This window comes from Petromyzon marinus, chromosome 14 (assembly GCF_048934315.1).
Source record: "Petromyzon marinus isolate PM22_M1 ecotype Great Lakes invasive population chromosome 14, UKy_Petmar_22M1.pri1.0, whole genome shotgun sequence".
Classification (NCBI taxonomy): Eukaryota; Metazoa; Chordata; class Hyperoartia; order Petromyzontiformes; family Petromyzontidae; genus Petromyzon; species Petromyzon marinus.
In genome coordinates this window covers 14,626,240-14,653,128 of record NC_133680.1, presented here as the reverse complement: position 1 = coordinate 14,653,128, position 26,889 = coordinate 14,626,240, and the positions used below count along the sequence as shown (strand labels likewise).

Below are 26,889 nucleotides of genomic sequence, written 5' to 3'. Positions count from 1 at the left end.
GGGGACTCTTCATTCACGACCCTTGGCCGTCTTGACGATCTCCGTGAAGTTTTCCAGGAACATATCTTGGGGTCCGTTGCAATGTTGCCTTGGCAGGAACACAGCTTGGGGTCCGTGGCAATGTTGCCTTGGCAGGAACACAGCTTGGGGTCCGTAGCAATGTTGCCTTGGCATTTACACAGCTTGGAGTCCGTGGCAATGTTGCCTTAGCAGCAACACAGCTTGGCGTCCGTGGCAATGTTGCCTTGGCAGGAACACAGCTTGGGGTCAGTGGCAATGCCGCCTTGGCAGGAACACAGCTTGTGGTCCGTCACACTTTTAACTAGGCCTCACTCAGGCTGCGCCATGGGCGCAATCAACCAGGCCTCACTCAGACTGTGCCAGGTGCACGATTTACTAGTCCTCAGGCGGCGCCAGGTGCACTGTCAACCAGGCCTCACTCAGGCTGTGCCTTGTGCATGATTAACCAGGCCTCTCTCAGGCTGCGCCAGGTGCACGATCTGCCAGGCCTCACCCAGGCAGTGTCATGTGCACAACCAGGCCTCACTCAGGCCGTGCCACGTGTATGACCAACTAAGCCTCACTCAGGCTACGCCTTGTGCATGATTTACTAAGCCTCACTCAGGCTGCGCCAGGTGCACGATTAGCTAGGCCTCACTCAGGCAGTGTCACGTGTATGACCAACTAAGCCTCACTCAGGGTATGCCTTGTGCACAATTTACTAGGCCTCACTCAGGCTGCGTCATGTGCACGATTAACTAGGCCTCAGGCTGCACCACGTGTATGATTAACTAGGCCTCACTCAGGCTGCGCCAGGTGCACGCTTTACTCGGCCTCAGGCTGTCATGTGCAGTACTACCTAAGCCTCACTCAGGCCGTGCCACGTGCATGATTAACTAGGCCTCACTCAGGCTGCGCCAGGTGCACGCTCAGCTAAGCCTCAGGCTGCGCCACGTGCATGATTTACTAGGGCTCACTCAGGCTGCGCCAGGTGCACAATCAGCCAGGCCTCACTCAGGCTGTGTCATTTGCAGTACCTAAGCCTCACTCAGGCTGTGCCACGTGCACGATTAACCAGGCCTCACTCAGGCTGTGCCACGTGCACAATTTACTACGCCTCATTCAGGCTGCGCCAGGTGCATGATCAGCTAGGCCTCACTCAGGCAGTGTCATGTGCACGACCAACCAGGCCTCACTCAGGCTACGCCAGGTATACAGACGAGCGCACATCACCACGCAATCACACACACGAGTGCAGAAGTCCCTCTCGTCACGGCCACTCACACACGGCTCACTCACACACACGGCCACTCACACACGGAGAGGGGCAGGGGGAGTGGCGCGAGAGGGGAGAGAGGCAGGGGGAGTGGCGCGAGAGGGGAAAGGGGCAGGGGGAGTGGCGCGAGAGGGGAGAGGGGCAGGGGGAGTGGCAAGAGAGGGGAGAGGAGCAGGGGGAGTGGGGCGAGAGGGGGGAGGGGCAGGGGGAGTGGCGCGAGAGGGGAGAGGAGCAGGGGGAGTGGGGCGAGAGGGGAGAGGGGGAGTGGCGGGAGAGGGGCAGGGGGAGTGGCGCGAGAGGGGAGAGGGGCAGGGGGAGTGGCGCGAGAGGGGCAGTGGCGCGAGAGGGGCAGGGGGAGTGGCGCGAGAGGGGAGAGGAGCAGGGGGAGTGGCGCGAGAGGGGAGAGGGGCAGGGGGAGTGGGGCGAGAGGGGAGAGGGGCAGGGGGAGTGGCGCGAGAGGGGAGAGGAGCAGGGGGAGTGGCGCGAGAGGGGAGAGGGGCAGGGAGAGTGGCGCGAGAGGGGCAGGGGGAGTGGGGCGAGAGGGGCAAGGGGAGTGGCGCGAGAGGGGCAGGGGGAGTGGCGCGAGAGGGGAGGGGAGCAGGGGGAGTGGGGCGAGAGAGGCAGGGAGAGTGGCGCGAGAGGGGCAGGGAGAGTGGCGCGAGAGGGGAGTTGAAGCTCAAAGAACGCAGCTGCAATGGAGCGTAAATCAACGGACATGTCTCAGGCAGGGTGAGTGAAGATGAGTGAGAAAAAATAAGAATAGGCTTAACCCTTGCTGGCAATCACACACAACACACGTGTTTATATGGTCAAACATACGTTGTGCCAACTCGCGGTATGTTGACATGGAAGCTACATGAGTGATACGATCCAGTGAATTGTAGTTAAGCCATTTCACTTTATCGTATCTTATATAGATTTAGATTATTCTAAGGTGCTTAACAATTATACAATTGTGTGTGAGATATACAGTAGTAACTGGCAACGTTTACAATGTAGTGAGTTTCATAACATCTGTGCGATCCACCAATCCTTGCTATGGAGGGCCAGAGAGAATAATGACAATCGTAATCTTTGCATTTACAGTATCTCTATGCCCAAAACCACGAATGTACGATCGATCGACCGATCTGTTCGCGTGCTCAGTGATTGTAACACTTCCTGCTCGTGCTCAGAAGAAGACTCAGCCCACGAGCCAGCTATGGCTCTAGGATTTGGTGTTACATGTTATGTAGTTTATTGTAAAAATTCGGTCACAGTCCCTATGATCACTGTTACGTTGCAATTATGGCTTTATTTTTTGGTGATTTCGAAAACGTTTTTTGGTTTGGACATGTTTTTTTTGTTGTAGTACGGAGTTAGACTGATGGCCTTAATCTAAGTTTTCTTGTGATTGTTGTTTGACTTGCATCCCACTGGGATTTTTTGCACAGCGTTCGTGTACGGTGCTTTTTTTCAGGAATATTTTGCAGTTTTTTTCATGGATTTTCTGTTTGCACAGTCACATAGTCACTTTAAGATGTTTTTCTTGTTCGTGTTTTTGTTTTTTTTGTTTTTGTTTGTTGTGGTTACACCCGATTTAAGAGCCGAATGGCTCACAGGGCTATACCAAAATAAATAAACTGAAACTGAAATAACGAAGTAGGCAGCAGCAGAGCCACGCCAATCAACATCGATATAACGCCGCCCACTGTTGTAAATACATTGCACCTACTCTACTGTAGAGGCGATCACGTGGATTTAGGATTAACCGGAGCACATTTTTGTTCGGTTTAAGCACGTGACTTAATAAACATTTCCAAGAATAACTATGCATAACTTTTTTTGTGTTATTAATTTGGGCTTAAGGGAAAATCCACGAGCTATAATTTTTGTCATAAGCTCAGGTACGCAGTTAATCCGCATATCGGATAAACCGTACGTGCATAAACCGGTGGTAGCTGCCCCTGTGCAGCATAATGTGATGCAGCACCACCAAGTGGTTATTATATTCTTGCATGTGAATTGATTGGCGGTAGCCCGGGTCACCGCAAAATATTGGTGGGCCGGGCATAGTTTAAGGTTTTTTTTCTGGGAGCATCGCTGGTACTATCCTGTCCTGCCGGAGGGCGACGCTGGGAGCGATGATGACGACGATGTCGATCCCGCCAGCACGACCATGACCGCCGGCCGTACCAAGAGAGCGCCTGGTGCGCCATTGCCTCCAAGTGGTCTCACTCCCAAAGACAAGGGTGGCCGCCCCCGTAAGAAGCAGAACGTGCTAGGGAATGACCAGACCAGCATCCTGATGTACTTTCAAAACAAGCAATAAACAGCCGTTGCCACGCACAAATCCCCAGCAGCCCCCCTTTTTTAAGGGTGTTTTGCGTGTGTTTTTTATTTCCATATTTGGCGTGCGTATCGGGCTCTGACATCTCCCGTCTTCATAGGTCTTCTGGTTTCGGAGTTATGGAGGTTTTGGCACCCCCGGGTCAAGATGGTGACCCAGGTCACCGCCAATCGATTCATATGGCAATATGTTCAGGAGCTAAATGCCAATGTGAAGAACTATGTTATGTTAACTACACGCCGCAGTAAGAAGTAGGGCAGCCACGAACCTTGGTGGCGAGATGTTAACTACCTCGCCTGGTGTACATAAGGTCGTGGGTTAAATCCGACCCTCACACCTGTTATATATTTGGATTTTGCATGTTCTCCCTGTAGTCGATTGGATTTTTCTCTGGGGCCTCCGGTGTTTCGCTCCACATTTAGAAATATTCGTTAAGAGTATTTGGCTGCTATAAATTTCCACATGATAAGCTACTTCATTGGGCTATCATTTGTGGCCAGGTAGCTTCTTAAAAAAGAGCTATGTAGCTCAGTGGGCCTTTCCTGGTAAAATAAAACATTTTTAATAGTTTTTATTAGTTGATAAAACAAGCGGCGAATGCGCTACCACTGGGCCACGTCACTGCCACAGTTGACACAGTGGTGCAGTTATCCGGAGCACTGGACACTTGTCATGCTCTACACACAAGCAGAGCAGCAATGCCCTCTCGTGACCTTACCAGGTTTAAAAAAGACAGCTCTGTGCTTTGAAAGATGTCATTATTTAGACTGCGTATTATCCCAGACTCATCCTCGTAAGATGTTCTTGTGCGTGTGGGTGGTGCAGACGGCAGGGAGATGCACCGCGAGTGTGTGTGCTCGGTGCAGGAGTGATGGGGCTGTCCACCGCACTCTGCATTTCCCGATCACTGCCGCACGCCCACATCTCTGTGCTGGCTGATAACTTCAGTCCTGACACCACTAGCGATGTGGCAGCTGGCATATTACACCCAAGTACAATACCTGGTATGTCCTTATCAGCAAACATCCCCCCCGCAAAGCAACACAGCACCCACACGCAAGCCTTAATTTCAACACGTGGAGTTTACGGCATGCACCCTGCATCACCAGTTAGTGATGCCCATGTAGGATGTAAACGGTATGGGATAGCATTGCACTCTATAGTCAAGTTCGATGATGTGGGTTGATCGTGTGGGAGATACTGTATTTCAGAGACAGACGTTGCAGATTTCTGTCTGCCATTGACATTCACCCACATCTTGGCTGGGTGCAGTATTTGAGAGCCACACCTTCCTACTTAAGCGCTGTTTTGTGACAGGTCAAAAAGGGCAGCTGTTTTGCAAGAATCTACGGAGGATTTTACAAGGGACCAAAAAGAGATTATTTCCATTGAAGGGGAGTCTGAGCGCTTAAGACTTCCTGGCCACGAAGAGACCGTCGGCCACAGCAGGGCCCTGGTGTCACCAGGAGTTGCCCGTGTGTTACGTTTGTGGTGTTCTGCCACCCCCTCCTCCAACAAAGATCCCCCATATAGCTTTAACAGACTAGGGGCAAGTGCTGTTAGCGAGCACCTATGAAGGCCGGAATGGTACACGAGGGGGTGGGTGGCCAGCACCACGCCCGACCCCCTTTGTCTCCCTAGTGGCAATGTTTACACACTGCACCAGGTACTCATTTGAGGCTGAGTCGACCTAGGGGAGGCCCGGGACCGGATCAGATAATCGTCACTGGTGTTGGCCGTGATTGGGAATCGAACCCGTGTCGCCGGGTTCATAGCGCAGTGCGCTTACCGCTACACTATCGCTCACCCCCCCCCCCCCCCCTCCTAACAGGAACTCCCACAGACACGCTACGCTACTGGTTCAAGCAGACATTTGAGCACGTTCTGGGACTTTCACGGCGAGATGACGCTCCCTCCATCGGTGTTCAGCTTGTGTCAGGGTAAATATTCCCATGTATGCTCCGACACGTGCATGTAAAATACATTTGGTAAACGACAACTGGTAACCGTTTTAATAATCGATTGCTGGTTCCTAAGGTCAGGAACCCGTCACTGTTTCCACTAGAACAGTGGTTCTTAACCTTGTTGGAGGTACCGAACCCCACCAGTTTCATATGCGCATTCACCGAACCCCTCTTTAGTGAAAAATAAAATGTGATTTTTTTCAAATTCAAGACATTGATATGTTTTTTACTGGTACACAAAATGAGCCGTGCATGAACATTACCTTGTTCAAAGAATAAAACCAACACAATGCATAAACTCACAACAAATTACATACCTGGAAATCAATGTGACTTCTGCTGTTGCCTTTGAGAGATCAGTTCAGATATGCGTGGCTTCACCTTGGCAAGTGCCACTCTCATGTCATTTTCACAGCAAAGTCTGTTCCTTTTCGTTTTTATGTCCAGCATCCTCGAAAAGGATTGCTCACAAAGATATGTTGTAACAAATGGTATAAAAAAATCCAGGGCTTTCTTAGCAATAACTGGATACTTGTTCATTTGTCGACACCAAAACGTTGAGAGCGTTGTTGTTCTGAAGAGTTGCTGTTGAACCTGGCTCTGCTGAATTTCAATGATTTCGTCGAGGAATTCATCATTGACATCTGCTGTTTCAACAGCAAACGTGAACGGCTGTCTCACCCATGCTGGATATGACTCTCTTGTAGGGAAATATCCGTCGAGAGACTTTGCAAGCTCATCTAAGTGCGTGGCAATTGTTTGCTTCAGTTCCGTGGATACAGAAATATCTCCGATTCCAGACACATCTTCGATCTTACTTGCACAGTCGTCCAGAAGCGGGAAGTTTGCGAAGTTATTGTTCTCTGTTCGTCGTTTCCATAACGGTAGCTTTTTTTGAAAAGCCTTCAGGTGTTCTTCCGCTTCCATGATATTGACTCCACCACCCTGCATCTGCTGATTGAGATGATTGAGAGCTGCGAATATATCAGCCATGTACGCTAAAATGAGAATGAACTCAGGATTTTTGAAGCAATCTGCATGGCAGTGTTGGTGCTCTTGCAAAAACAGGGCTAATTCCACACGCATGGCAAAAACACGATTCAGCACCTGTCCCCGAGATAACCACCGAATATTAAAATGGAGCAGAAGTACCTCAAATTCAGAGCCCATTTCTTTACACAGCTCACTGAAGATGCGGTGCCTCAGAGCACTTTTTCGCACATAGTTCACACATTCCACCACAGTTTTTAATACTTCTGCCATTTTTGGAGGTAAGGTTTTTGTTGCCAACGCATGCCTGTGCAGAATACAATGCGTCACAATGATGTGTGGTGCATCGGCCTTTACTAGCGCACCAAAACCAGACTTTCTTCCCAGCATGACTGGAGCTCCGTCCGTACAAACTGCAGAAACCATATCCCATGAAAGATTGTTGTCTCTGAAGAAGTCATCCACAAGCTTCTTCACATCGGCTGCCTTCGTTGTTGTTGTAAGAGGCTTACAAAATAAAAACTCTTCTTTTATCATGTCGTCTTTCACATAGCGTACAAAAACAGCAAGCTGGCTTAGATCAGAAACGTCTGTGGTTTCGTCGAGTTGAAGGCTGAATTTTGCCGGGCTTGAAATCAGATCCGCGACTACTTGAGCCAAGATGTCTTTACTCATGTCTTCTATTCTGTCACTGACGGTGTCATTTGAAAGGGGAATTTGGGATAATTTACCTTCGGCCGCTGTTCCGAGTATCAGATTCGCCATCTTTAATGCAGCTGGTTTCACAAGTGTTTCACCAATGGTGTGTGGCTTGCCCTGCTTTGCGATCAGGTAAGCAACTTCGTACGATGCTGTCAGGATTGGTTTGTTAACAAGTACAAATCCAAGAGCAGGCAGAGTGGCCCTTTCATCGAATCTGGCTCTCTTCACCCTGAATTCAGCAAGTGTTGTGTTCTTGTATTCCCCGTCTCCATGCAACTTCAAGAAGTGTTCCTTTAGTTTTGCCGGTGCAAGACTAGAGTTGCTCAACTTGGCGTTGCAAATCATGCAGATAGGACGCTCACTCCCATCACGTTCCGTGATACATGAGAATCCATGTTGTACATATTCGTCCGACCACTTTCTTCTTTTGCCCGACATAGTTAGTATGGATAAAATATTAAAGAAATCACACGACGTACGACAACAACAGTCACACGTTGACTACTGAGTACGCACTAAATTCCCCGCAGCGCTGATTGGCCAAGCAGTGTCGCATGATCATCTGCAGCCAGTGATGGCCAAGCGGGCCGTGTGTGTCATCACAAATTTACACAATAATTCAAGTGTGTCCGGACCTCCGTGGCGGGGGCTCTGCCGAACCCCTGAGATCGACTCACCGAACCCCTGGGGTTCGATCGAACCCAGGTTAAGAACCACTGCACTAGAATGTTCGTAATGAATGTACCGATTAACACACGCAAATGTATTAACGGCACAGTCCAAGTCACAGCATGGTACAATTTCCCTCGTTTCTCTGTTAAAAGGTAAAGGTACAACCCTGCAATTGCTTGCTGATGCCAGAGGGAGTTCTAGAGGGTATTTCGTCTACTCTTCCACACTGGCCAGATGTCTTGGAAAAGGTAGGCATTCCCAAAATTTACCCCACAATACATGGCCTGCTGATCGACTGTGTGGGTGGCCAGCACTACACCCAGCCGCACCAGGTACTCATTTGAGGCTGAGTTGAGCTAGGGGAGGCCCATAACCCATTCAGATAATCGTCACTGGTGTTGGCCGTGAGCAAGATCGAACTCGGGTCGCCGCTCCCCACACACACACACACGTCCACACACACACACACAAAGACTCCCAGCACTAGGCTGACTCATTAAATCTCGCGGAGGATCGCTCGGCTAAACAACATAATTCAGCGGTTCAGTTTGCTAGTGCAAGTTCGCGTTTTAAGTCGATGTAAAAAAAATGTTTCAGAGAAGTTGGTGTTCGTAAGTCGGTTGTTCTTAAGTCCAGGACTGCCTGTATTTGGTATTCATTCTATTTTTTCTCGCATTGGCTTGACATTTACTGTATGCGGTCTATGGCAGAAAAAGGACATGATTGGAGACCAAGGCTGCAGTCTAGTTGAAGCGAAATATAAGCAAAACAAAAGACACGTCCGACAGTCACTAATAGAAAAAATAATTATTAGAGGGATGCTACTGGAAACACTATAAAACATGTACACTTAGAGCAATTCATAAAGGCAGATTGTAACCAAAAGATGAAATAAAGAGGTGAATGTGAGCAAGATGGAGAGCCTATGGAAAACCGATTTTGGTAATGAAAATTAACAAACCATTGTGCTTAATGAAGAAGTTTTCAATGAGTACACATTACCTGCTATGACAAACGGATCAGATACACGGACACTGACAAAGAAAATACCAAGTGTGAAAAGTACATAAAGAAGCATGCAGAGATTTATGTTGGGAATTGCACTGAAATACAGAAAGGGAATGCGTAAGTCAGTGATCAATGTAAAATAAGGACGTCATATTGACGGTTAAGGAATGTAAGGGCGTGAGGTGGCTGGGTGGATCAGAGGTCAGTGGTGAGCCGATGCTGCTGAGAGCCTGGGTAGCAGTTAATCTGCACATTTCCATGTAATTAATCTGGATTCTCACATATAGTAAGTTGATGGTCTTGGCCCGGTCAACAATGCTGCAGAAAAAATATCGTATAGAATTCTGTTTTGTGCTTCATTTGGTGGGTGGGAGAGTGTTGCCCCCCTCGTGTGGGCAAAAAGGTCACTTAGAGGGATCTCAATGATTATGTTATATTTTCTTCCACAGATTGTTCTCTGACACGGGGAGGGGGGTGGAGGGAGCTCCGAAGGGATGATTTATCTCACATCATGACAAAAGTACAGTGAGGATACAATTGTAGTGAGTCCAACTGAGTTGCAGACGTTGTCTTGGGAGCAATACTACTTATTTCACCAACTCAACACAACACAACATAACGTAACCTAGACTTGGGTGTTGAACGCCCACACTATGGCAGAACTAGACACAGTTCGCTATCCCGGCCCAGACCACAAGCTGGGTCCCGGACCGCGTGGCTAGAGGCTTCTTCAACCCGACGTGGATCTTCTTCACCAACAACCCGAAGAACCCCGAGCCTCTCACGGGGCCCCCCGTTATATCGGCCTGGGCTGAGGCTGGCTCCACCCCTCACCCTGCCCACCTTCTAGATCTCTCGAGCTCTTTCCCGAGGGCTCCCTAGAGCTCCTTTATACCACGTGACCGCCCAGCTGCCCCCGTCCGCCGGTGGCCCCCCTCCAGTATCATCCGGTCACGTTTCGGCAGGTCAACCAGCGTATTATGCCCCAACGTAACCCTGGCTGGCTGACACTCCCTCTCGCTCCCTCACCGGGAGCCTGCACCGCACACTGTACGTGGTGCCTCTGCGCTAACCAGCGCTCACCCAAGCCCTACTAGGGCTGGTTCTACGCCCAGTAAGCGGGCTGCACATAATGACATCCGCCGTGGCTTCGCAAGCCCGGCACCACACAGTGACATTCACAGTCACTACAAAATGGAGAAAAGCGACAAAAAAATAGAAAAGGAAAATAAGTGTTCTTGGACAGCACACATCGCTATCAGGTATGGCTGATGGATGAAACTGGTGACAATAGCAGCCAAAGGAGAGAACGTGCCCAAGAGGATGACCACCATAGAGATAGAGTGGTGAGATCAGTTGAACTGCAGGATTGATATGAAATTTGGCATCCCAAGTCCACGGGGGTCTTATCTTATACCGTTTCATACAGAGCCTTTCAAGGCACTTTAAAATAGTTGTAACATTGTTCGTGAGATGATGGTTAAAATAAGGAGTGGGATTATTAAAAGTGGTTGTGTAAATTTATCGATTTAAAGCTTTCGTGACTGCAGGGATTCATCTTCTTGGTTCTTTCGGTAAAGTCACGTAGAATGGAAAAAAAAACAATAAAAAAAGTGGTTGTGTAGTTATGGTGACAGGAGGACGGGTGGTAGTGGTTAAGGAGGGGTAGGGGTAGTGATAGGAGTAAGGGTTGTGAGAGCGGCTGGGGTAGGCCTGGTCGTAGCTGGGGGGCAGGGGCAAGGAGTAGCAGTAGCAGAAGGATGGGCAATGGAGAAGAGATGGGTTTTAAAGGAGGAACGGAAGCAGGTTAGTAAAGAATAGGCATGGGGAGGCCTTGATCCAGCAGTGGTCTGGCCATGGGTGCTGAGGATAAATAGCAAGCACAGGCCTTGATAATAGTGTTTTCCTATTGTCTCCTCAACTCCCAGTTTGTTCAGGAAACAGTTTCAACTCTTGATCTTCTGAGCTACTTTGGAGAGGTGGTATTTTTCTGTGAGCATATGGTCTAGGCTGACCCGTAGAAACACTAGCTTTTGATAATTTTAACCGCAATCATATCTCAATACACTTTAGTTTAACCAAAGGGTTATTTATAGGATGCACAATACGAACACAGCTTCATTGTAATCCGTAGTTTGTTGAGAAGGTTGTGGAGGTCCATTTGTCTGATTACTATGCAATCCACACCAACACCCAAGTTAGTATTTTGCTGACCCACCCATACTGGGCATCTGTGAAAAAGAGCTTCATACCTCATCAGATTCCTCCTGCAGTCTAAAGATTCTGATTCTGAAGTATTATTAAAGATTATTAATGTTGCTTGTTTACCAAGGAATCCTGAGTCACAATACTTTTTCTGGAGGGACCTGCTAAGTTTTTGCAGTAGGGGACGATGTTTTTTCCTGTAATCCCAGTTAGATCGGATGTGTTTTTTATTATGGGAGGATACCAGAGAACCTGGAGGACACCGATGAAGAACAGGGGTTACTTACTCTACACACAAAGGCACCCAAGTAATGAATTGATCCAAAGCACACCTTGCTGTGAGGCCCAAGTGTTACCACTGTGCCTTCCTGCTGCCCTAGGATGAAGCTAATACGATGTGCCCGGTAGGTGCGAGTGTTTGTGTGAAGTGGTCTCTTTTGTTTTCAGATACGAAGTGTTCAGGGAGCCTCCAGTGGAGCACCCCCCTTTCTGGGCTGACTTGGTGATTGGGTTCCGCGCAATGACCGATCAGGAACTGTCTGGGTTTCCTGGGCACACCTTCGGCTGGTTCTTCACCACGCTGCAGTGCGAGAGCTCCTTTTACCTGCCCTGGCTGATGAAGAAGTAAGCAGCCCACTTGGCGCTACCACACACGGTTAACACACGCACTTGCGCTACCACACTTGGTTAACACACGCACTTGCGCGACCAGCACCGATGCACTGAATGTCACTATTTGGCAGCCACACAACATAACAAAAATCCAGATTTTTTTTCTGCTCTGGAAAGTTTCTTGTGATAAAAATTTGTGTTAATAAAAAATAAAATATTCAGTAGCCTGAAACCAAAAACCAATTTAAAAAAAAATGACAAAAAATATTATTTCATGCATTTTAATTACTTTGGCAAGTCAAAAGCCCATGTAAATTCACACCTAAACATCCCACAGTGTTAAAACACACGATGTAATCCAACCATGTAGCTGGTAAAGTCATTAAATTAATTTTTGAATGGAGGGCACAGTGGCATTGATATAGCTTTCACTGTTGCTTGGATCACCCTCAATACAAATGCAAGTGATGGCTGCTCACCATTAAAGACTAAATATGGTCAATCACAGTGAAGCTTAACTGGGAAAGAGCTGTGATGAATGATTTGTAAGAAAAGTGAGGAATATTCTTCCTCCACTGGAATTCTGGTCTCAGAGATAACGGGGTGTGTTTTGCTATAGAATATGATTGTGCGTCTAAATGCGTCTCTGCCTCAAGACGCTGTACATGGATGGAGGGGTAGAATGTATTTAGATGGTGTAGGAGGATTAAAGGGGTAGGGACAGGGGAATGGGGAGGATTATTTACTTATGAACATACAAATAATTTCTAAAAGTAAGGGAGTTGGGGCATTGGAGGAAATAAACATTTAATGCTGTATAGCCTCTCGTGAAATCTAATCGGCTGCCTTAAATCTTATTTGAACAGGCCAGGGCAGGTGGGATCACCTCAAATGGAAAATAACAATCGTCCAAATACGACTGTACTGCTCCACAACAGTGGAACGCATTGTTAACTCGTACCCACTTGCGTGCCTTCTTCGAGGGCATAAGTGGTGGGAATTCACTCGTGCCTGGGTACCAACAGCTGCATTACAACCTAGACAACGAGTTATGGTTACTACTCAATATCTATACAAAGGAGGGACAAGCAGTGAAATCTAAGATTGTGAGAAAAGTCAGCTGCAAGCAGAGATGAAGAGGAAAGTCTTTTAACAGTACACATGTCCAGGTAGAGGAAATTTGAGACCCAGGGGCAGCAGAGGAGAAGAAGTAACCACGTCTCATGGAACGAGGCTAACCAGAGGCATTGTAAGAGAAAGTCGCTGGGAGGGGAAAGAAGAGATAAGATGGGAGAGGTCGGTGGTAACAAGCCAATGCAATTGAAAATGTCTTCAGTAATTATTTACATTGTAAATGTATTATCAGTTTGGTAGGAAACACATATATTACAAATATTACTTAAATGGTACATTTTGTTTGAACATGTAATGAAATACTCATAAATATGCTTATACACTGGACTATTTTTAATCCACCCAAATCAGATATTGTACCTGCATTTGTCCAGAATGTATATGGTTTGTGTGCCAGGTGGCTCAGCGGAAGAACAAGTGGCTTGCAAATGGAACATTGCAAGTGTCGATAAAATGAGTACCACTTTGTGGGGGAAGCCAACATTAGTTGTTCTATGAATACTCACTCCCCATCATAGGAATGTGGAATTTTTACCACTCGCTCAGGGCTGTAAGCAGATGGACACCACCTCAATGCTCATTTAAGCATGACATCACTTGTACTTTTTCTTTAGGCTGCAGTCGGCAAATGTAGAGCTAAAGAAGACGCATGTGGAAAATATATGGCATCTTCATGGTCAGTATGATGTGGTTGTCAACTGCACAGGCCTGGGCTCCCACGCATTATTTGGAGACAATGAAGTGTATCCGGTGCGTGGGCAAGTGATAATGGTGCGCGCTCCCTGGCTAAAGCACTTTGTGCGTGCAGGGGATGGGCACACTTACATATATCCGGGGGTGCGTGACGTGACACTTGGCGGCACGCGTCAGAGTCACTGGGGTATGCTGCTGCCCATAGCGGAAGATTCCCTGGGCATATGGGAGCGGTGTTGCGCCCTAGTGCCATCCCTAAAGAGATCGCGGCGACTTGCCGAGCGAGTCGGGCTGCGGCCAAGCCGGGCCTCGATCCGCCTGGAGAGGGAATGCCTGGCGTGTGGGGCACTGCGCATGACGGTGGTGCACTGCTATGGACACGGGGGAGTCGGGGTGACGCTGCACTGGGGCTGCGCCAGAGAAGTGGCAGCGCTCGTCTGTGACAGCCTCCGAGGCCACGTCGCGAGCGCTAAGCTGTGAGCAAGTTGTTGCACGATATGCTTACGCGAACTAATTTACAAAGCGATAGAGATATCGCTTGCATTGTTAAGGTCTAATAATGGATTAAATTACTTTCAATTATTTTTGTACACCAGTTTAACGATAATAATAGAGCCACTTTCAAACGTCGCATCAGTATGCGTGTAAAGTAGCAAATTTAAGACAAAGGTGTGTATGCATTGAGAATATTCCATGCTGCTGTGACACTGCAGGCGTGCACCCATCCACGGCGCATACTCGGGGCTGCCCCTTCCTAGGTCCAGCAGCTAAAGCAGGTTGTTTGTCAGCCATGCCAGGGGCAGCCGAGCCTTTTTGTCACTATTAAGGGAGAGTGCAGTGATTTGTGGGCCAGTCACCTTTACATTTTTTTTTATTTATAATGCTTAATTATCTAGCTTATATCGGATTGGTTGTTCCTTCGATGTCATGACACCTATTGGAAAATTTGATTGTGATAATAATTGTTCAACTTATCACTGAGCTGAAACACTAATTCGCCCGTATAACGAGTGTACAAATTACAATATGATTGGTTTTGGCTGCATCAGGTGGTGGAGGGTCTTAATGACACAATTTTGGTCGGTCACGCAGTGTTTACCTTCGCCAGGTTATTACATTTGTTTTGCTGCTAACGTGTATTAATTGTAATTTAATGCAAAGTTTAAAAAAATAGATACTTAATGATGAAAATTGTATGAATAAAACTAATATAATTTGACACGTGCATCCTTGGTGTAATATGTAATTATTCACTTTTCCATAATTTCATAAATGCCGTGTTGTGGATGCTATTTTACTTCATGATTAATCTTTCCTTCAAGCATCTGTTTCAAGTCTGCCAGAATCTCTCATGACTATCAAGGCTTGGATGTAATCCAGTTTTCTTCAGTTGAATTTTGACGGAGTCGTTTATTGCTGGGTCCACACACCAGCTTTCTAAGACTGATTCAGTCTTTGTGACAATTGATGGCCACAATATTGGTGCTACTCAGGCAGTTCACAGTCACAGTGTTGTCCTTAATGCCTCTGAAACACACATTAACACCTAATTAGCTCACAGTGACGACACCACATTTACCCCCACTATTTAAGACCGAAATCGGAGGATTTCTTCACAATTCTGGCTGTCGCCTGATGAGACTGGTTGTAATTACCGGCTAAATGTCGTACTCTAATAAAAAATGTAGGTTTAGCCCCCAACACACCGGTGTGCTGAACTATTAACTAATTGGCATGTTGTGTTTACGTGACAAACTTTATTAATTGGCTTGTCCAGTGGTGGTGGGCTTAATGACACATTTATATTTATGCGATTTAACCCCAAAAAAACGTCCTATGGACGATCACTATGACTTCGTTTTTTCATCTGAAAAATATAGCCCAGCTGCATCCTTTCACTATCGGACACTTGAGAAGCTGGTTCATGCGTTTGTTTTCTCTCGTATTGACTTTTGTAATTCTGTATTCGCTGGCGTCCTCCTTTAACTGTCGTCTACAACACTTGCAGAACGCGGATGCCAGAATTCCTACGCACAGCACGCATGTTGCTGAACACACTACCCCTGCACTGGCATCTCTCCATTGGCTGCTGGTCCGGTTTCAAGTAGAGTTCAAGATTCTTCTCACCTACCAGGCTCTCAATCATGCTGCTCCCTCATATATACAGGACCTCCTTTGCCTAAAATGTTCCAACAAGAGCACTGCGGTTTTCAGAGTCTGGCTGATGTGTGTGTGTGTGCCGAGGTCACGTCTGGAGGACGATGGGTTACCAGGCCTTTTCTCGTGTGGCCCCCAGGCTGTGGAATTCACTTCCACTGGACGTTTGCTCTGCTGCCTCCCTAATTTTATTAAAACTTATTCCTTAGGCCTTTTCCATTTCTTGATTTTTTATTTTGGCGTTTTATTTTTTTGCTGTGAGCCTGCATGTGTGTGTGTTTTATACAGCGCCTTGTGATCGTCAGGTGAAAGGCACTTTAGAAGTGTACATTATTTGTATATCTTATTCCTACACCTATTTGTAGCATCACGTTAAACGTAGCTCATTAAATTGCACAAAATGTGTTTTGTAAGGTTTCTATGTTAGCACCCATTATGTCCAGTGAAGACCAATTTTAGCCCATTGAAATCTTGTCATTTTATTTATACTACATTTTGCATAAAAAATATAAAACTAAATCTTAAAAGTTAACACCGCCAAAACCACTGCAAATCACAAGCCAATTCTGGAACGCACAATATGATGCTTCAGTACTAAACGGGGTGCCACAACCATCAAACTGAAAAATATGCAAGAAAGTGTAGACCTGACATTACACCAATATCTACTCGACCCTCCACAAACTCGTCTAAGATCCAGGAAATCAATCTGGGAAAGCACGAGATGACGCAGGGTCAACTGAGGACCACTGGTTCTGCGTAGGTGCATATTATAAGCCTCATCAAAGAACCCCACCATTGCTCTGTATGGCTTTGATCTGCCAAGAAAACTGGTGCTCCGTCAACTGCTTACGAACAACAGGTCGCACACCTCTTCTATCAGTGTAAAATTATAGGTGCCCCACAAATTGGGGTCACCAGAACCACGATAGGAGATGTATTTCCTGCCACCAATGTGATTGGTGGTATTAAGAACGATGGGCAGATTCAACCTGTTGCAGTCGGCATATAAGACGTTCCACAGTACTGAGACAGCTCTGCTAAAGATCACTGGTAACCTCTACAAGATCATGGATGACCGGTGTGCAGCAGCATTGGTTGGCCTCAACCTCTCAGCTGCCTTTGACACCATCGACCATGAGATACTCATCGCTCAGCTAAGGTTACGGTACGGTGTATGAGGTATGGCACTGGGGTCAATAAGTTCACGCTAGGTGACAAACATCACCTGTGCCGTGCCTAGTTGGCATACCACAGGGGTCCATCCTCAGGCCTCCCTATTTTCAACATACGCCTCTTCGATCGCGATGTCATCTTATCGCATGACATTAATTTCCATCAATTTCCTGATGACAAAATGATACACTGCAGGGAAGTCAAAATTGCATATCGAGAGCCTCGGTAACATCGAAGATTGCACGAGAGTTTTGCATGTGTAGTGGGTCCAAGGAGAGTAGAGACAGTTCGTAGAGGCAACACGTTTATTACAATAATAACAGTAACGATCCCTAACACAAAGGGGTTGCAGCCCCTCCACCCGATACCTGTGGAGGAATAGCCTCCGGCTAGCGGGTCCATTCAACTGGGACTACGTACTCTCAGCCCTCCGGCTAAAGGGGTCCTAGAGGAGGCTAGCTGACCCAACCCAGCCAAGGACCTCGGGTCCCAGCCAAGGACCTCGGGTCCCAACCACTGGCCCACTAGGTCCCGGCCCTTAGAAGGACGTCAGGTCCCGGAGGTTCCCAGGGTCCGACCACTGGCCCACTCAGTCCCCGCCCTTAGAAGAACGTCGGGTCCGGGGGTTCCCAGGGTCCTAGCCTAAGCAGTCTTCAGCTTGACGATGACTGCCGAACCCGTCCAGGGGTCCGGATTTATACCTGTTCCAGAATCTCTCCGCCCCTAGCCACTCCTTCCTTCTGGAACTCTCTAGGGGGCTCTGGAATATCCCCCCCAGCCCCCCTCTTGGGGTCTGGGGAGCCCTATTGGCCCAACGGCCCAATTCATCTTACCCATTCAATGTACACCCCCTATTGACACGTGTCCGATACTACAGGTAAGGATGGATGGGAAATGTACACAGTGCCCAACCATGCTGCTACACATGAAATGGAATGCTGGTTAATTCAGATAAATCGGAGGTTCTGCTGGTTGGAACTCGGGCTCAAGGAAAAACATTTGTGGGAGAATCAGGTGTGGTGGTCGAAGTCTCGAGGATTCAGTTTTCTATTAATCTAAAGAACATAGGCACCAAACTCGACCAGAATATATCACTTGGATCACCACGTGCAAAATATAGTCCGGTCCTGCAATTTTTATATCAGGCCTCTCCGGCACACGACAACTATTGAGTCGTGACAAAGCCAACACGGTGGCGTGTAGTATTGATAAGGCTCGATTATTTCAACTCACTACGGGACGTCTGGAAAAAAAACATTACCAAGCTGCAGCACGTGTCATGATGGGTACTGCAAGATCTGACTATGTCTGTCCAGTCCTCAGCGTGCTGCATTGGTTTCCGGTTATAAGGTCGCACTCATTACACAAAGTGCATGCCACAAATGAACCACAATACGTTGCTGATCTGAAAGAGCATAGACTATCATGTGAAATCTGGTCATCCTCGCAGCAGCTTTTGACTGGCCATCGAACAAAGACGGTCACTGCATCACGCGCTTTCAGATGCGCTTCTGCATGCCGTCTGGAATGCTCTTCCTTCCGATATTGGGAAGCCAATGGAGCTTTGCACTTTTAAATTTAGATTGAAAATTAATTTCTTTAAAACTGCTTTTTGTGTCCTGATGTCCTTCCCCCACACCACCGATTAGCATGGTTGGCTTCGTATGATGCAAAATAGGTTCAACATATATCTCCTTAGTTACTCCCGGTCAAGTGGGCGCAGGGTTTGACGTCAGCGTGCAGGGGGTAGGGAATGCGGATGTTGTGGGGACCGTTAAATGAGCTTTCTTCATTTAACTTTCCCAATCACTTCTTCACTGACGACACGCAGATTTAATTTTCCTTTCCCTCCTTTACCGCTCACCTTTCCTCCTGCATTTCCGACTGCTTAACGATTGTCCAATCTTGGATGACAAACCACTACCTACCTTTCCATCAATCTTTCTAAAAATGAAATCCTTTTGTTCCCCTCTCACCCCCCCCCCCCCCCCCCCTGTCCTACCATATCACACTCTACCTTCTCCCTCCATCTCTTCTGCTCACAAACTCGGAGTCATCATCATCTCCCCCCTCTCCAACCACATCTGTCACTATCCGCAATTGTCGCTTTCACCTATTCAATATTCGCAACCCCCCCAACTCATCTCACTATCTGCTGCTAAACTCCTGGTTCACTTATTTTCTCTCACCATGACGATTGCAATTCCTCTACAACAGATACTAAATGCCTCAGTCGTGATCATTTTTGACCTTCCCCACACTTCTGTTCTACTTTCCCAACTCCACTGGCTTCCTGTCTACTGTCACTGTCTTTTTAAATGTCTCACTTTCATCCACAAATCCAACTATGGCCTTGCCCCACCTTAACTCGCTTCTCTCATATCTTACTACGATGTCCCATTCCGTCCTTTACGCTCCAAATCTCTGCTGTCCCTCTCTACGTGTCCCTCGCCAATCATGCTTTAATTCATACTCTTTGGTTCTATTGGGTAAAGTCACGTAGGTAAAAAATAAAATAACAAAAATCACGACGTTTCGGCCACAACACAAGCGGCCTTCATCAGGTGAAGGGACGAGACTGTCTGGAGGACGGCGTTGTATGGATCCTAGCAGTCACGACAGCTTTAAATCTAGAAATGCTTTAATTCCTTTTCCCTTCTTGCTCCCCTTCACTGAAACCAACTCCTACTGCACATTAAACAATCATCTTCACTGTAGCCTGCTTCCGTTCCTCCCTTAAAACCCATCTCTTCTCCCGAGCCCATCCCACTCCCCCAACTCCTATCACTACCCCAACCTCTATCACTACCCCAACCCCTGTCACTACCCCAACCCCTGTCACTACCCCAACCCCTACCACTACCCCAACCCCTATCACTACCCAACCCCTATCACTACCCCAACCTCTATCACTACCCCAGCCCCTATCACTACCCCAACCCCTGTCACTACCCCAACCCCTGTCACTACCCCAACCCCTATCACTACCCCAACCCCTATCACTACCCAAACCTCTATCACTACCCCAACCCCTGTCATTACCTCAACCCCTATCACTACCCCAACCCCTATCAATACAATCTGGAGGGAGGGGCGATTTCTCCCCCCTGTATGACATTTTCCGACGCACAAAGAATTTTTAGGTTTTTAAAGTTGACATTTATTTCATCATAGTTTTTGATACCGTACCACTCGCAGTTAGGATTTTGTCTGTGACTCCCGGTATCTGCTTTTTATTTTCATGAGGATATGATGCTCTCTTGAGCGTATGCATATTATTATCACGTGCTGCAGGAAGACAAAGATGGCCGGGAGTCTCTCTCTTTCCCTGGCCCTTGGTTTAACATCGCTCAAATATCATTTGGTTTTATGTTCAACAAGGTTGTGACTCACCCCGTTATCCTGGCCCTTCCTCAGTTTTTATTAATTTCGTCATTCCGTGTGTATGTTTATCATTTATATAATTTTATTTCTGATATCTTGAGTTGAGGTATGTTTCTTGATCCTGGGAATTCGTATTCCTTGGTGTTTGCAAGGTTATATAAACAGAATATAGTTTACAGTGAATAACGTTAACATTAATGTTATGTATGAAACTATGTATATTGTGACCGGGCTTCACTGTTAATTACTTGTCCGCTCGGCTTCGCTGACTGGAAGCTGCCGGAGAAATCCCTTTGATCTCGCTCTGGTGTTAAATTCCTTTCTCTCCCGCGCTGCGGGAAGACAAAGACGGCCGGGAGTCTCTCTCTCTGGCTGCTCTCGGTTTAACCCTCATCATTATCATTTTTGGTTTATGTTTCCCGAGATTATTCCTATAATTTCAGCTTATTCTTGTTGTCAAGTTTTCTTTGGACTTTCCGTTAATTAAAAATAACCGAATGCTGTCTGTCTGGTTTTTCGCCGTCCTGGACGCTGCTCGGCAAGAGAGATTCCTTTCCGCCCCCTTCCTCCTTTTGATCTCGAAGGGTGTTATGGGGTTGTGGTGTTTGTGTGTTTTCATATTAAGTCCCGCGTATCCGCTGCACAGATGGCCCTCGCGATAAGGTGTAATTCCTGCTCCCCCGCGTTGCGGGAAGACAAAGGCGGTCGGGATCTCTTGGAATATTGTTTAAACTCGTTTCGTAAGTTTGCCCGTTCGCCTCATTACTTCTCGATAACCCTTGATGTGACTCTGTATTTTCTGTCCCCAAGATTTGTGATTTAACAGTAAGAGTATTAAAGGTGAAAATCATTTGGTATCGAATTAATAAATGGGTAATGATTCACTGATGTAGATTATGGCCTGGTTTTTAATTGGAGTGGGTGTGAGGATCGATAATGTTAGCTTATTCTTGCTGTTGAATTTTGAACTTTGTAACCGGTGTTTTAATAGCAAAATAAGAGGCAACTGTTTAACTCGTTGGTGTCACTCTGTCTAGGGTTTGCAAGATGGAGCCCTGGAATTTCTTGGAGGGTTCCCCCCCCCCCGTCTCCTTTGATTTGGTTCATTACCTTTTATGGTCTATCTCCTGGCGCCCTGTTGTGTGTGTTGGGAGGACTACGGAATTTATTATTTTTTTAATGGCCTTTTCACGACCTGCATCTGTGTTTGCTGAGAGTCTGGTTTGTGTGTCTTCATTAATTATTTCGGTTACTAAAAAAAACGGCAAATATTATTATTGATATTAATTGTGAAAAAAGGGCCGTATACAACACTACCCCAACCTCTATCACTACCCCAATCCCTGTCACTACCCCTATCACTACTCCAACCCCTATCACTACCCCAACCCGTCTCTACCCCAACCCCTGTCACTACCTTGGACTAAGCGCTATATATATCTCTATATAAGATAATTATTTCCATAATTTGTAGAGTTGATTCATACATGCATGATGATGTTGTGCGTGTAATACTCTTCCCGTTTAAGACCCAGTAGCACAGGTTATAACACTTCCCTGACACCTGAGATAAGTAAGAGAGGGAGAGCACCGGTTATAAACACAGTCAGGCAGTAGAGGGAGCTATGGGCACGCCGAAAGAGGCCCCCACAGGTACAAAGAGGGTGCATATCACATCTGACAGTTCAGCATTGGTTCAAGCAAGCCTGACTGCTAATGAGGAACTGAATGTCAAACATATCTAGAGTTTGCTTGTATTGACCAAATGCTGCTTAAATTATGCACGTCCAGATGCGGGTTAAATATTTTTACGTATTTCATAGAGAGATATGCCCATGCGGTTCATTGCTTATATATTTAGTTACCACGGGTGTAAATTGTCACGTATTGGGTCAGGGTACAGGTTCATCTGGCAACCCGCAAAGGTCTAAAACATCAAGAGGCCAGCAACACACAACAATAAGAGTTAACACTCTTTTTTTTATTGTGTATGGTTATGAGAGCTTGGGACGAGATAATGGGAGGGCATTCCAAAGTGTAGCAGTGTGAGGGAAGAAGCAGGGAGAGAAGTGGTGTGGCCCGCAGTGTGGTGGCTGACCACAGTGTGGATGAGATGAAACAGTGTCTGGTATACCGAGGCCTCAACATCGGAGGAGGAATCAACTCGTGACGTTCACGGGAACAGTAACCATGTTCGTAGCGATAGAAGAGTATCGAGGAGGCGACTGACCGTCAGTGAGTGAGTGACCGGAGTGAATCGGTGAGTGCTCGAACATCAATATCCCTTGACTGGGTGCACCCGACACCCCAGATATGACACAAGTATTCCACCTTCCGTCCAATCTGTGCTTTGTACAAGAGTAATAATTGTATACTCTTCGGTTCTTTCGGTAAAGTCACGTAGGTAGAAATAAATAAATCACGACGTTTCGATCGCAAAACAAGCGACTGTCATCAGGCGGAACCGATACAGCAGGACAACTGCCGATTTATTTATTTATTTCTACCTACTACGTGACTTTACCGAAAGAACCAAAGAGTATGGATTCCTGCAGTCACGAAAGCTTCAAATCAAGTAATAATTGTAGTTAAAGAAAACGTTTTCGTGGTAAAATAAATACATAAAAAGCTTGAGTTGCAACTCGAGTTGCCCTGGGTCCGGGAAATGGCATCTTTGTTCGGGTAGCAGGAATCAATTTTAACCGAGTGGTGTGTTGATCTTCATTACAGTACTGTATATCTGATGGTCCTCGTACGAGGAACCATTAAGCAATGGCAATACAATTTGAAAATGTACGAAAGAATTCGATTTATAAAGGACATTATTTCAATTCACAACTCAAAACACAAGGAGTAAGACTTGAAAAACGAGGGATTTGGTTGTATACGTAACATTTTTATGTTATGAAATGTTCCATTGTGTTTTGACTGCAGAAAGAAAATACCATTCAATTGAAACACATCGCTTCCTAAAACGTATTGCCTTTTAGTATTTTAATACAATCAGCACGCGTTCCACATGCTCATGAATTGATGTTTACAGCCAGAGGCTAACCCTTACGGAGGCGAGCACAAGTTGAGACGACATTTTTTATTACGTAAAGTTGCAATTACTTTGGTCTTGACGAGTAGTGTGCCAAATGCACTCCAACTTATTACACAATGAGAAGTCTGTGTTGAGTGACAGGCGATCTGGTATTTTACATTAATTATTTTTACTTTGTAAAAATAAACAAAACCCACAGTACTCATGCATTTTCACTACCTAAACAGTCAAAAGTATGTATCTGCTATTTTAATAGTTGGGCAGTAATAGTCAATGATGTAGGTCCATAGTGCGGGATGACCTCCCCTTGGGAAACTTTTCCATAATCTTTTACACAAGCGGTGCACTTATCCTGTATGGACTGGTGAGGTTGCAACAGACAATTCTATGAAACAGAATAATTATTAAACTTTGAGTTTGGTTAACAACATTGACAAATTTGGTTGTTAAGAGTTATTCACCTAGTTGTGCACGTCATAGTTTAATTTTGACTTAAAGCTTTCGTGACTACAGGAAGTCACGTAGATAGAAAAATAATTAAATTATTTTTAAAAATCACGTTTCTATCACAACACACGCAATCGTCCTCAGGTGAACAAATACAGCAGGCGGACTGCTGAGGTAGGAAGAAATATAGCGAGAGAGCTCCTGCAGCCAAAGGCAGAACCACTGCAGTCAAAGGTTATATATGTGTAGTGGGTTCCAGTGACACGGAGACGGTAGAGTAGAGGCAGCACTTATTTATTTATAACAAGGGGTCACACAGAAGGGGTAGTGGCCCCTTCACCCGAATACGCTTAGGAATATCCCCCTAGGCAATCTAGCCTAAGCCTATATTCCCCGATTCCTCCAGCTAAGGGCTCTAGGGGAAGCTGTCTGATCTGGCCCTGGTTAAGCGCAGATCACGGCACCCCGCCAACCAGACCGGCCCTTAGAAGGACGTCGGCTCTGTGGCTCCTGGGGCCGTACCACTGGCTTGCCCTGTCGATCCTGAGAAGGACAGTGGTCAGGGGAGTCCCAGGGTTCTACTTAGCTGGTCTTCCTTCTTCCCTGGTACTTCATTCTTGGCCCCAACACTCTGCCCCGAGCTCTCTCACTCCCCGCCCTTTATACTCACAGACCCCTGGGCGGGGCTGTAGCAGCGGACGTGGTTGTAGCCACCTAGGATCACACTAAGGATCGGCTGTACCTCTGCATCTCACAACACCCCTACATCACCCCCTCCCGTACAGCTCGCAGCCGTCCCGGCTGTAACAATATTAACAATAAAAATGTAACAAAACCCCAACTGTGCGTGCCTCATAATAACAAACACCCCAACAAATAACCAAGCCCACCTATACAAAATTTCACTATGTACAATATATATACATTCTTCCCCCCCCCCCCCCCGCATTCAACCCGAGCCACCCGTCCGTGCAGAAAAGGAAGAACATAACAAGTGCAACAAGAAGTCACAACAACCGGCGCGTTTTAGCACGAGTCCGTTTTGCGGGCCCATCATAGGGGGGAAACCCGGCCGTGCCGGTGGTGGGTGCTGTCCGTGCGGGTGCACAATCCCCCGACGTCCCGGGAAGGCAGCCCTCATCCCCGCCGGGTGGCGCAAGCGGCCCGGAGGCCGTCATCCTCGGGGCACCTGAAGATGGCACAGTTAGTGGTACATCAGGGCCAGGCGGCAGAGTTGCCGTCCCGGAGTCAGCGGACACATCACATGCTCGGCCTGTGTGGTGTGGTGGAGGGGCGCGAGGTGTCACAAATGACTTCAGCCGCGAGGGGTGGACGTACCAGCAGCGTTTTCCCCACTGAATGCGGATACATTGTGGCCGCATGACTTGTACAATTACCACCGGACCCCTCCATGGCCGCAACAATTTTTCCGAGATTGACAACGGCACTTGAGGGCAGTGCAACCAAGCCTTGTCCCTGGGCTTCCACGCATGGGTGTGTGACTTGTGCGACCGCAACCTTTCGTTGGCCTTCTGACGAGAATGAGAGTTTTGGGTGGCTGCCTCCCGCGCTTCGGTCAACCTCCGGATGTTAAATTTGATGTGGTCGGCCAATTTTGATTTCTAAGTTGGGTTCGGAGACCCGCAACTGAGTTGTAATAGGTGGGTCAACATCGCGACCATACATCAGGAAGAACGGCGAGAAACCGGTCGCCGCGTGAGGAGCCATCCTGTAGGCCGCCAAAACACCCGGGATCTGAAGGTCTCAATCGGTCTGGGAGTCACACCCTTGGTGACACAACATAGACGTGGGGGTCCTGTGCAGGCGTTCTACCATACCATCAGTTTCCGGGTGATAGGGAGAAGTTAGAATTTTCTTTGTACCCAGAAGCGCACACACCTCGTGCAGAAGGACACCAGAGAAATTCTTCCCTTGGTCAGTCAGCAGCCGTTCGGGGACACCTTTGTCGAGGACGTAGCCCTGGACAAAGGCCTCGGCGACGGCCGCTGCTGACTGGTTGGCGAGGGGCCATGCCATAGGCCAGCGTGTAAAGTATTCCACGCCAACCAGGAGGTACGTGTTACCCCTAGGGGTCGTAGGGAAGGGCCCCAATATGTCAATTGCAACGAGTTCATTAACCCGAGAGACTGTAATTGACTGTATTGGTGGACAGGCGTTTCTCGCTGGTGATTTCCGTTGGGCGCATTGAGTGCATGCACCCAGGAGGTCATCCACGTCCCTAGCCATACCCGGCCAGAAGAAGTCCAGCTGGAGCATGGCAAGGGTCTTGTGGGTCCCCAAGTGCAAAAGCCGCTCATGAGCAGCCCACACAGCCTTACCCCGTAGAGCAAAAGGCACCACCAGCCTGTGCCGGCGGGCCTTCCCGTCCCAATGCAGCAGGGGCCCCTGGCACAATCCGAACGAGTCAACGCCTGTCACTCCCTTCAAGGAATCTCCCGTATGACGACGCAACGCGAGGAGGGATGCGTCCTCCATCTGGAGGCGCCCCCATTCCGTAACGGGCAACCCCAGCAAGGAGTCCTTACCCCCCTGCTCGATAGGACCCACTGACAAGGGGTCCTCGGTGGCAGCAGCAAGGACTGGAGTGTCAAACGTGGTGCCATCATCTGGCGGCTTGCAACGCCCGTGAGGCAAGCGCAATCGGAGGTGGGTGGCAGACGAGACAGGGCATCCGCATTAGCGTGTCGAACACCCTTCCGATACGTGGTAGTAAAATCAAAGTCCTGAAGGACCTCGAGCCATCGGGACAATTGCCCCGAGGGCTGCTCTACCCGCAAGGCATATTGTAATGCCGCATAGTCTGTACGGACGGTGAAATGCCGCCCGTACAGATATGGCTGATATTGTTGTATGAAATATACAATGGCCAACAGCTCCCGACGCGTGACACAATATCTCTGCTCCGCAGGGGACAGGACCCTACTGCCATAAGACACCACGCGCTCCACACCATCGATGACCTGCGAGAGCACACCCCCGATACCTGTATTGCTGGCGTCAGTATCGAGCAGGAAGGGTTGGGAAAAATCGGGGTAGCTTAATGGTGGAGCCTGCACGAGAGCGTCGCGAAGGG

The 26,889-nt window shown here is 47.6% G+C and overlaps 1 protein-coding gene across 3 annotated transcripts; it reads left to right on the top strand.

Annotated features, from left to right (window-relative positions):
* Positions 1-1,892: 1,892 nt before the first annotated feature.
* On the top strand, positions 1,893-15,950 carry DDO (D-aspartate oxidase). Of its 3 annotated transcripts, XM_032953985.2 has the most exons (5): positions 1,893-2,005; positions 4,431-4,609; positions 5,437-5,545; positions 11,594-11,770; positions 13,507-15,950. In XM_032953985.2, exons 1-5 carry the CDS (start codon positions 1,971-1,973, stop codon positions 14,063-14,065), a joined length of 1,059 nt encoding a protein of 352 aa, XP_032809876.2. In that variant the 5' UTR covers positions 1,893-1,970; the 3' UTR covers positions 14,066-15,950. The 3 variants fall into 3 exon arrangements, with proteins under 3 accessions (XP_032809876.2, XP_075923243.1, XP_032809878.2); XM_076067128.1 differs by lacking the exons at positions 1,893-2,005; positions 4,431-4,609 and adding an exon at positions 8,086-8,181 and having other exon boundaries at positions 5,470-5,545; XM_032953987.2 differs by lacking the exons at positions 1,893-2,005; positions 4,431-4,609; positions 5,437-5,545 and adding an exon at positions 9,420-10,203.
* The last annotated feature ends 10,939 nt before the right edge of the window (positions 15,951-26,889 follow it).